Here is an 11,965-nt window from a genome sequence, read left to right as displayed (position 1 = left end):
CTGCAGAAACAGCAGCAGCAGGAGAAGAAAGAAGAAGAAGAAGAAGAAGAAGAAGAACCCTAACTAAAGAGAGGATTAGGGTTTTGGTGTGAGCAATGGAACTAATTCCTTCTGTCCATTTCACACTCTTCTCTTCTCTCTTCTTCTCTTCTCTTCTCTTCTCTTGTCTCATTGGGATAGATGAATTTGTCTGTGCCTTGTGTCCGTATCGTGTGTCCGTGTCGTGTGTCCGTGTCCGTGTCCGTGTCTTGTGTCCGTGCCTTGTGTTCGTTATCAATGTCAGTGTCAGTGTCCGTGTCCGTGTCTTGTGTCCGTGCCTTGTGTTCGTTATCAATGTCAGTGTCAGTGTCCGTGTCGTGTGTCAGTATCTTGTGTCCATGCCTTGTGTTCGTGTCGTGTGTCCATGCCTTGTGTCTGTATCAATGTCAGTGCCCGTGTTTGTGTTAGTGTCCCTATCCGTGTCGTGTGTCAGTATCTTGTGTCCATGCCTTGTGTTCGTGTCGTGTGTCCATGCCTTGTGTCTGTATCAATGTCAGTGCCCGTGTTTGTGTTAGTGTCCCTATCTTGTGTCCATGCCTTGTGTTCATGTCGTGTGTCTGTGTCTTGTGTCCATTCCTTGTGTCTGTATCAATGTCACTGTCACTGTCACTGTCACTGTCTGTGTCCGTGTTTGTGTCGTGTGTCTGTATCTTGTGCATGTGCCTTGTGTTCATGTCGTGTGTCTGTGTCTTGTGTCTGTATCAATGTCAGTGTTTGTGTCGGTGTCACTGTCATTGTTTGTGTTTGTGTTTGTGTTTGTGTCATGTGCCCATGCCTTGTAATCATGTCGTGTGTCCATGCCTTGTGTCTGTATCAATGTCAGTGTTAGTGTCGGTGTCACTATCAGTGTTTGTGTTTGTGTTGTGTGTCCATGCCTTGTGTCTGTATCAATGTCAGTGTTAGTGTCGGTGTCATTGCCGGTGTTTGTGTTTGTGTCATGTGTCCTTATCTTGTGTCCATGCCTTTGTGTCTGTGATTGTGCTTGCGTTTGTGTCTATGTTTGTATCGGTCGGTCGATTGGTGAGAGGGTGTCCCAAGACTTGGGGTAATCTCTCACCCCACCGATCAAACCTCTATCTCTCTCTCTCTCTCTCTCTCGCTCCCCATCGATCGATTGATCCTGTGGCGACTGCTTGCCCCAATCTTCATCCCCCCAATTGATCTACCCACTTGAGACATCCACTCGTCCCGGCTTCCCATTCGTCCTTCGACCTCCCACACGGAGTCAAGATGGAGCTCAACATGAGCACATGTCGACCTACTCACGACTACACCCTTACGATCATGTCGTTTGCATGATCCCTCTTGCCTCCATCGATGTGGCGGTCGAGGCGACTAAGTCAATGGAGGTTCTAGTCTTATTCGCCTTTTTGCGTCAATTCGGTGCATTCAGAACCACAACCTTCGCGAAGGATAGAAAACCACTATGTCTCTTTACTATCCTATTAATGTTATTGGTGGAAGAAAATTACAAGGGTGGCACAAAGGCATTAAGAACCACGACCTTCACGAAGGATAGTGTCGAGAATCAAACTCAACTTCCTTAGTGTGTGAACATCCCACCTCCTTGTATCATAAACTAAGTGTCATAGAAGTTAAGTCCTATGACACATATTTAGTAGGTAGTTACGTCTCCACCTCTTTTCCAAGTGGTGGTTGTAGTGAGAGAACATAGAGAGAAGGTGACTACATCAGGACCTTCTCCTCCTCTTTGTAACCGGTGGTTGTTTATTCTCTTGTTAATATAGTTTTTACTACCTTTTTGTATACTCCGTGTTTTTTCACTCTCTCTCCCTCACACACACATACATACACCTTCCGCCGCACAAAATCACACTCGATTCTTACATGGTATCAGAGCGTTTGGTAGCTTGATCCAAGTTCATCCACGTGTGTTGTGCCTAAGCCCATGTTCAGAAGAACCGACAGATCATTGTAGTAGCAACTTGCACAGTTCGCATCACAAAGAAGAAGAAGAAGTTCAACATGAATACTTAGATGGGAAGCGCTCTTCCCACTGAGAAACTTGACAAAAATAACTTTGCATATTGGGAGTACAAGATGCACCAATACCTTGTCGGCCAAGGCTATTGGGGTTACATCGAAGGAGCTCAAGAAAATCAACCCAACCCAACACATGTCGACCACCTAGCTTGGGAGCAAGTGATGAGTCGTGTGCTATACTGCTTTGCATCATGCGTTCATGATCATATACTCGGCTACATTCGAGTGGCCAAAATGCCAAAAGAGGCATGGGGGAACCTCAAAAAGATATTCGCATCTAGCACAACCGCACGAAAGCGTCAAGTCCACCAAGAGTTGAACAACATACAACAGAGGGATGTGTAGCAGCTACACCTTATAGATCAAGGAGCCGTGTGACGAGGAAATGGTGCAGATATGCCTCAACAACCTAACACCTCAGTTCGGCACAATAAGGTCAGTCGTCTTCACTGTCATGATATCGCAAGTCTCGAACACATGACCTTATGTTACATGAGTCGAGCTCTTGACCATTAGACTATATGTTGTAATACGAAATATATTGTTTTCATTTAAGTTTTCCTATAGAAAATTGATGTATATTCCAGATTTCGCTGGAACATTCTAGAAACTTCAAGAGTACTCCTAAGAACACTATAAAAGGAGGCACAAGGCATTATTTTGAACCAAATTGATTCAACGTTAGTCTTAAGCCTGCTAACTAATATTGTATATTCTCTTAACATAATATATATCTTTTGTTATCCTCATTCTTTTTCTTTTTTATTGTAATTAGCTTACCCTAGTGGTAAGTCAATAACACTACAAGCACTGTGTCTTGGGTTCGAAACCCAATTTCCTCACCTCTCTATTATATACTTCATATATATCCCTATTTCACTAGATGCCACTATGGAATATAGGGGTTGGACCCATGACCACTTGGTCTCCATTGGGCAACCTTACCAACTGAGCTACATCCATCTAGGCAGCAACTTGCACAGTTCGCATCATAGAGAAGAGAGAAGAAGTTCAACATGAATACTTAGATGGGAAGCGGTCTTCCCACTAAGAAACTTGACAAAAATAACTTTGCATATTGGGAGTACAAGATGCACCAATACCTTGTCGGCCAAGGCTATTGGGGTTACATCGAAGGAGCTCAAGAAAATCAACCCAACCCAACACATGCCGACCACCTAGCTTGGGAGCAAGTGACGAGTCGTGTGCTATACTGCTTTGCATCATGCGTTCATGATCATATACTCGGCTACATTCGAGTGGCCAAAATGCCAAAAGAGGCATGGGGGAACCTCAAAAAGATATCCACCAAGAGTTGAACAACATACAACAGAGGGATGTGTTAATCAGCAGCTACACCTTGAAGATCAAGGAGTTGTGCGACGAGGAAATGGTGAAGATATGCCTCAATGGCCTAACACCTCAGTTCGGCAAAATAAAGTCAATCATCCTCACTGTCATGATATCGCAAGACTCGAACACATGACCTTATGTTACATGAGTCGAGCTCTTGACCATTAGACTATATGTTATAATACGAAAAATATTGTTTTCATTTAAGTTTTACTATAGAAAATTGATGTATATTCCAGATTTCTCTAGAACATTCTAGAAACTTCAAGAGTACTCCTAAGAACACTATAAAAGGAGGCACAAGGCATTATTTTGAACCAAATTGATTCAACGTCAGTCTTAAGCCTCCTAGCTACGATTGTATATTCTCTTAACATAATATATATCTTTTGTTATCCTCATTCTCACTCACTCACTCTTTCCTTCTCTCGAGAGTTCTACACCTCCCTTAGTACTAATCCTCATCTTTTAGTACTAATTCCGTCTCTGTCTTAGTACTGCTCCTTATAATACTAAGACATCAGGAATAGGTACGCACTTCCCCTTATCTCAAGTCTTTTAGAACGGATCAATGGTGCAAGGTTCTTCACAAAGATAGACTTACGAGGAGCATATAACCTCGTACGGATTCGACCAGGAGATGAATGGAAGATCGCGTTTCGCACTAGATATGGGCACTTCGAGTATACGGTCATGCCATTCGGCCTCATTAATGCGCCAACAGTCTTCCAACACATGGCAAATGATATATTTTGAGATCTCTTGGATGTTTGTTTAATCATCTATTTGGATGATCTAATGGTTTCTTCGAAGACCCAAGAAGAGAATGATTCTCATGTATTGTTAGTACTAAAACGACTTCAAGAACATGGTCTTTATGCAAAGCTTGAATAATGTAGTTTCGAGTGCAACAAGGTGATGATGAAAAGCTCCATCCTGTGGCTTTCCACTCGCGCAAGTTTGACGCCGCCGAAATCAACTATGACATTCATGATAAGGAGCTATTAGCAATAGTGGACTCTTTTACACAATGGAGGCATTTTCTAGAGGGATCCTCTCATCAAGTCACCGTATTCAGTGATCACAAAAACCTTGCCTACTTTCAGAATGCTCGTGTGTTAAATCAACGTCAAGCTCGATGGGCCCAATTCCTCACTCGTTTCGACTTCAAAATTACATATCGTCCGGGGAAGCAACAAGGGAAGGCAGATGCATTATCACAACGCTCATATCTAGCACCGCGTCCTGGCGAGCCACCTTTCGATAACCAAAAGCAAGTAATCCTAGGACCAGCAAGATTGCAAGCAACGCAGGTCTTCGGAATGCCCTTGGATTCCTACGTTATCGATACCATATGTGAGGACTTGAAGACAGATGCTTTCGCCCAAGCCATTCTAGCACAAATTGATCCCTCTCGAGCATCTTGTTCCCAGTCGCAACAACCAGGTACGGACTATCGACAATTCGAATGCCATGATGGATTACTATTCTTTAAGAAACTCTTGTATGTTGCTAATGGTTCTTGTCGCCTTCGAGTAGTCCAAAACTGTCATGACACATATATCGCTAGGCATTTTGGTAGTACTAAAACATTAGATTTAGTACAACGATCATTCTGGTGGCCCCATTTGCGACAATTTGTTGAAGATTTTGTTCGGACTTGTGATACATGTTGCAGAGCAAAAATGCCAAGGTATCATCCATATGGTTTATTAGAATCATTACCAATTCCAAGCAAGCAGTGGCAATCAATTTCTCTAGGTTTCATCACATATCTTCCGGTCTCTAAGGGATTCAATGTGATCTTAATAGTAGTAGATCGATATACGAAGATGGCCCATTTTCTGCCATGTACTAAGGAAATCTCCAGTGAGGAAACTGTCGAAACTGTCATGCGTGAAGTATGTCAGCATCATGGCCTTCCCTATAGTATCATCAACGACTGTGGACCCCAGCTCGTCTCGAAATTCTGGAAGCACCTCTTTAAAATGCTCAAGGTCACTTGTTACCTCTCCTCCGACTACCACCCGCAAACAAAAGGCCAAGCAGAATGAACAAATCAAACGCTGGAGCAGTATCTTTGGTGCTTTCTAAGCTATCATCAAGATGACTGGGCAGATATTCTCCACTTCGCCGAATTTGCGTATAATAACTCTGTCCACTCATCGACAAAGGTTACACCATTTTATGCTTATACGGGCTGTCACCCCCGGTCGTGTGTATTTGAAACACCAGAGTTACCCACAAATCCTTGCGCAGAGGATCGTTTGGAGTGGTTACGCAAGATACAAGCAGATTTATCTACTCATCTACAACAAGCTCAACAAACGCACAAGGTTTATGCGGATCGTCATCGGCTTCCATCCAAATTTAACATTGGAGATCGGGTATGGCTACTTCGACGACGCATCAAGAGTACTCGCCCATGCGAGAAGTTGGATTATCGGTGATTAGGTCCTTTCCGTGTTATCGGAAAAAATAATGATGTCGCTTTTCGTCTCGATCTACTTCCACAACTTCATATACATCCGGTGTTTCATAGTTCTCTCCTCGAACCCTATCAAGACAGCACCATCCCAAACCTCCACCCCCGATTGTGCTTGAAGATTGACATGAGTACAAGGTTGCCACCATCCTCGATTCCAAGATTGTTCGCAACAAGCTCTACTATTTAGTCGATTGGCTAAGATATAGTCCCAACGAGCGTACTTGGGAACCAATAGAGAATGTGACCAATGTTCGTGCTCTCCTTGAAGACTTCCATCGTCAATATCCAGACACAAACTGGGTCCTCAATCCAAAACGACTCGTGACACTCGTCGTTTTAAAAGAAGGATAGTGTCATGATATGGCAAGACTCGAACCCATGACCTTATGTTACATGAGTCGAGCTCTTGACCATTAGACTATATGTTATAATACAAAAATATTATTTTCATTTAAGTTTTACTATAGAAAATTGATGTATATTCCAGATTTCTCTAGAACATTCTACAAACTTCAGAAGTACTCCTGAGAACACTATAAAAGGAGGCACAAGGCATTATTTTGAACCAAATTGATTCAACGCCAGTCTTAAGCCTCCTAGCTACTATTGTATATTCTCTTAACATAATATATATATATATTGTTGTCCTCATTCTCTCTCACTCACTCACTCACTCACTCTTTCCTTCTCTCGAGAGTTCTACACCTCCCTTAGTACTAATCCTCATCTTTTAGTACTAATTCCTTCTTTGTCTTAGTACTGTTCCCGACAGTACTTCGTTGTCTTAGTACTGCTCCTGACACTCACGAGGGTGAATCCTCCCTCCTTCTTCAATCTCGAGTTGATGCTACTAGTCGAAGAAAACGATGCCTGAAAAAGAGGCAACGAATCATACGGACAAATGCTCTACACGAGTTTGGATGGAGGAAGAGGGTAAGGCCATGGAAGAAGGGGTCAATCAAGCCGAGGTCGAAACAAGCAAAGGCAGTCCCATGAGCACAACTTCTTCTACCGGCAAGATGTTGAAAACTCACAAGGAGGAGCAATTTGGAAGAGGGCAGAGCAGTCATGTTGAACCAAGCCGACAAAATAATTCCATCCAGTGTGGATATTGTGGCAAATTTGGCCACTACGAGGGAGAGTGTCGCAAAAAGAAGAGTGAGTCGACCTTCATAAGCCGACAACTCACTAACTACGCCTCCAACTCCGATTACGACGATTGGGGCGGAATGTTTGTAATGATGCACAAAGCGAACTCAATGTCGGCCTCCAACCCGACCAACACCTCCAACTCAGAAGATGTATGGTTTGTCGACTCAGTGCATCTAATCACATGACGTATCTCATAAAGATTGATTCCGAGGTATACGAAATCTTGAATACCTGACTATGTGGAAACTGGGGATGACACAATTCACTCCATTCAACATATCGATAATGTCCCATTCGGCGAATAGGCAACCAGACCTACATCAAGAACGTCTTGCATGTTCCAACAATAACGAAGAATCTGGTCTATATCAGCCAGATTGTGGAACATGGCATGCAAGTTCAGTTCAATGACTAAGGATGCTTAATAGAAAAGGAAGGCCGAATTATCGCTTGTGGTTGAAGAGAAGGTCAGATGTTCATCCTCGACTCTCATGAGATGAAATTGGGCAATGTTTGCCAAGGGCCATAATGTTAACACGAGCATAAAGCTGTGGCACAAAAGAATCAACCACATCAATCTCTAGAAGCTCAAAGGAATGAAGTCGAAAGGAGTCGTCATCGGATTCCCCACCTTTACCGAGAAGGACATTACAGGCATATGTGAAACCTACCAATTCAGTAAACAACTCCGACAACAGTTCCCAAAGGAGAGGAACGTGAGCAAAGGAACCCTGGATGTAATACATTCAGACGTATGGGGACCATGCCAAACAACAACATTCGGTGGTTGCCAGTACTATGTGATTTTCAGAAGCTTTGGAGTTGTATTCTAGTTTTAGATAAAATATTTTAGGATGATATGGAAAATCTCTCCCCTTGTTGAATATATCGAGTTATCTTGTGAGCTTGATTGCTAGTCATTGACTTTCACATGATGGCTTTACAAGTCTTTTGGTTGCCATTCCATCTAAGTTATGCGTTTGTAGCTTATTTGACCTTTCTTAACTAATAGAAGGATATTCCTTTTTTAGAAAAGCTTCCATTTCAATGCTATATAAATTTATTCCGCTAGGTTAAGTTTATGGCTAGCGAATGTGATGGGGAAATCCATCTTTTTGTCTCTTGGTTGTGCTTGCACAATGCCTAGGTAAAAGCTAAGGTGCGTGAACGGGAAGTTATTGTCTTATACTTATAAGTTATATGTTTAAGAAATTAATAAAGTATACTTGGTTGCTTTCAATTTTGGCTAAATATGCTTTATTGGAGTTAAAGGTCCTAATCAAGTGAAAACCTTACTGAAGTACATGATTAAGATCTAGAATGTCTCAACATCGTGTGATGCATTCTAAAATGTATTTTATAAACGAACATCACCATAAAAACTTGTGGAACAAAACTCCACTATTTGAACAAAAATGTCTAATTTGCTCGACATAGGCTTATTTAGCTTTAAGACCACGAAGCAATAGTTCACCTCTTTAGAGGTGATGCACTCAAAAAGGGTTATACTAAACCAATTAGAGGTGATGCGCTTAAAATGCTACTTTTAAACCAATTTGAAAATAGGTGTATGATGCTTGGATCTAGGAATTTGGAGACAAATCACTTTCATATTTGGGTTCGTATAATTAAGTTGAGGTGCTTTTCAAGTAATCCTAGATGTGCCCACCTTCTTTTGGACACATCTAAGTTCTTTTTCTTCTTCTTTTCCAAAAAAAATATACTTCCATTAGTTAAGAAAATGTACATAGGATAGTATATAACTCATATGTTACAAGCCACTTTGCAATGGCTACAAGAAAACATCATGTATAAATGAAGCAACAAATCCTCGTCACAGAATTACTCGACAGACTCCCCTCAACATGAGCCTCACACAATCCACATTCAACAAAGACACCCTCCAATCTCTTCACAATTCAGCACCTACCTCTATGTTTGGTACCCTAGGAGGAAACAGCCACCGGGGTGGCTAATAAATCCACTTTGCATTGCCATCCACCATCTGTAACATCAGAGAACCTCTCCATTTAAGAAGGAAACGATATCTAGCTTCTTCACTCGCATTAGAGGGCCCCTGAAGGCTGTCAAACTTTACTTGTAGCGTAGAAATCAGCTTAAACCAAAACGTCATTAAACTCTCAGCCGATGGGGTTCGTTTCCTGGTAAACGACTCCTTGCACCTAGATACCCACACTTGCCCAACAGTAAGGCCAACCACTAAAAACCAAACATCTATGTATCGTTCCTGTATGTAGAATGAATCTCCTTGAACCGCAAGTTGAACTGTTCCATTCACCACCTTTAAAGAAGGGCTATTTCCATTCCACCCATGAAACCATGCAGCCGATTCAGTAGCTAACCAAACAACTGTTGCACTTGATACCTGAACTTCAACCCCGCATCGAGCCAGAATTCTTAAGCTCCTCGTCCAAACTTCTTGGGCTCGCGGGCAACTCCATAAACAATGGTGATGTCCTCCAAACTTGCTCCACAGGCCTTGCAATTACTCATGCCACCCCTTTTCCCCAACCACTCTCCGGTTGGAACAACCCCATGGGTGATTAGCCAAAAAAACACCTTGACCCTCTCGGGGAGGGATGAGTTCCATATCCCGCTCCTGGTTTTATCCCAAAGACTGAATCGACAGCTACATGGGTCCATTTGTTGACACACTTCTCACGATGCAAGCATAAATGTCTCCCAAGCGAGTTGAGTAGTCAAAGAACCATGTGATTTACCTTGTTCGTCCCTCCATGTATATTCTGCAGGATCCCATTCTAAACACTCGAGTGGCTTGCCTTCAACTACATACAAGATCCAATCCTCATCGACCGATGGCTTCCATTTCTTACCGTCTTGTGCCACAATTCCAATCGGGGATGAACGAGCACCTGCAACTACATATCCCAATTGGATGATCTTCCCATTCTTTCCTATACCCTTGGCATTGATAACTTTTCCGGCATCATCATATTGTCCGAACCATTCACCCTCTTCCCCATTACTAATAGGAACAGAGTAAACAACTTTATCGACTAGGTCAAGCATCCTCCTACCATTTCTGAACTTTCTTACATCTTCATATAATTTATCCTGATTATTAGGGGACAACTGCACCAAATTTACCATTGACTGAATCCCAACATCATGCAATATAGTCCACGGATACCCTTGCTCTAGCCAAGCATCTTCCCCTCGTTCGACTTTAAGGTCTCGTTCCACAATAGGGGTTGGTGCATCCATTCAACATTTGTACTTGGACCTATACGGCTAAGATGCCCACGGAGCATATCCCACGCCTTCATCATTGACATACATGTGCGATTAGCCAACCGATTAGACCTCCTAAGCTTTAAGCCCATACAAAATAGCCATGATTTATGTGGCTTCCAATGTCCACCAAGTCGTGGACTCCAAAGGATGCTCCTATTAAAAATAAATGTTTTCCATAACTCATTTCCGGGCAGCAAGCCCAACACCTTACATACCACTTTTGGGAAGAATCAACGTAGACCATGATACTTTAGCTGCTGCATTGTCTTTCCTATTCCCGGCCCATAGAAAGCCCCTGATACATGCTTTAACAATACGACTAGCATGCTTGTCAAACATCCACACTGAGACTCCATGCCACATAGTAGACAAGAGCACATGGTAGCTACTATGATCCTGCCAGCTAATGATAAATTCATCCCTGACCAGATACGGATTTTGTTGCAAATTTTGCTTTGAATTTGTTCCAACTGTATTCGTTTATCGATATCTACACCAATCCACATTCCCAAATATCTGGTGCCTTCCCCTTTTGCAATCCATCTGAAATCAACATTTGGTTTCCATACCAGCTTGGCCTCTGAGCTAATCCAAAAACCCTTGGACTTATTCCAATTGATGACGGCTCCTGATGCTTTGCAAAAGAGATCGATAGCAATTTGTGTCCTCCCCAAATTCGCTTCATTACCTTGGAGGTATAGCATCGAGTCGAGCAAGGATTGCCTTGTGTTAGGAATTGAAAGTTCGTGTAAATTTGCCGCTGACTATTCAAAAAGGCAGACATTGCTTCAGAAATAAAGAGGAATAGAAAGGGGGCGAGAGGACAACCGGGGGACAACCTTGCCTGATGGATCTAGTTAGAGAGATTCTAGTTCCTTTCTTCCTTGCAATCAACACCTTACTTGAGCCATTCTTATATAAGGCTTGAGCAACACACCTCTATTCCCATGGTAGCTCAATCACCTTCATCACTTCTTCAAGGAAATACCATTGCACTCGATCATAGGCTTTCTCGAAGTCAAGCATCAGACAAGCTATGTTTTGCTTGGTCTCCCTTGCTGTCGCAATAGCCTCCCAAAAAAATATCACATTGTCCATAATAGATCGATGCTCCAAGAAACCAGTTTGATTGGTTTGGATGATATCTCCTAGAAAGGGCTTGACTCTCTACACTAGTATGTTAGCAAATTTTTTATAAATGAGATTTAAAATGATGATGGGCCTCCACTGTCTAATCTCGTGCGACACCTTCTCCGATTTAGGAATCAGGTATATCAGTCCCTCATTGAAGTTGCTCGGCATCCTTCCCGTTCTCCACATTTCCTGGAATCCAGCTTCCAAACTAGGAAAAATATGCTCCCAAAATTCCACAAAGAAGGCTTTGGGAAGGCCGTCAACTCTGTTGGAAGACAGGTCCCTCCGGATGGGAAGGGAGAAGAACAGTGCCGACGAACAAACTCGGCCGAAGCCGACAGGCCGAGGCCGAAACGGTATGAACCGGATGGGGAGAACCCGACTTCGGAGAGTCGGATGGTGTAGGCCCGGTATGAACCGGATGAGGAGTACCCGACTGCAGAGAGTCGGATGGAGCCCATCGAGGCTACATTTGTAAATAGCCGAAAAGTCATATTAGTATAAATATGACTTAGGGCA

The 11,965-nt window shown here is 42.8% G+C and overlaps 1 protein-coding gene across 1 annotated transcript; it reads right to left on the bottom strand.

The window, feature by feature from the left end:
- Nucleotides 1–10,542: 10,542 nt before the first annotated feature.
- LOC147853873 (uncharacterized) lies at nucleotides 10,543–11,410 on the bottom strand. The gene is made up of 2 exons (XM_087332449.1): nucleotides 11,276–11,410; nucleotides 10,543–11,076 (listed from the first exon to the last, which is right to left on the bottom strand). Exons 1-2 carry the CDS (start codon nucleotides 11,408–11,410, stop codon nucleotides 10,543–10,545), a joined length of 669 nt encoding a protein of 222 aa, XP_087188575.1.
- Between the last annotated feature and the right edge of the window lie 555 nt (nucleotides 11,411–11,965).

The sequence above is a fragment of the Azolla caroliniana genome, unplaced genomic scaffold, assembly GCF_043228905.1.
Source record: "Azolla caroliniana isolate FFs.n. ecotype wild unplaced genomic scaffold, voAzoCaro1.0.p SCAF_16, whole genome shotgun sequence".
Lineage (NCBI taxonomy): Eukaryota > Viridiplantae > Streptophyta > Polypodiopsida > Salviniales > Salviniaceae > Azolla > Azolla caroliniana.
The sequence above is the reverse complement of the archived record's forward strand: the minus strand, read 5'-3'. Positions and strand labels throughout refer to the sequence as shown.

Excerpts from the sequence above, each read along its gene's own strand:
- LOC147853873 (XM_087332449.1), bottom strand. The coding sequence starts at position 11,410 with ATGGACAATGTGATATTTTTTTGGGAGGCTATTGCGACAGCAAGGGAG. Across the intron at positions 11,077-11,275 it reads TCCTTGAAGAAGTGATGAAG|TCAGCGGCAAATTTACACGA; the intron begins GTGATTGAGCTA and ends CTTTTTGAATAG.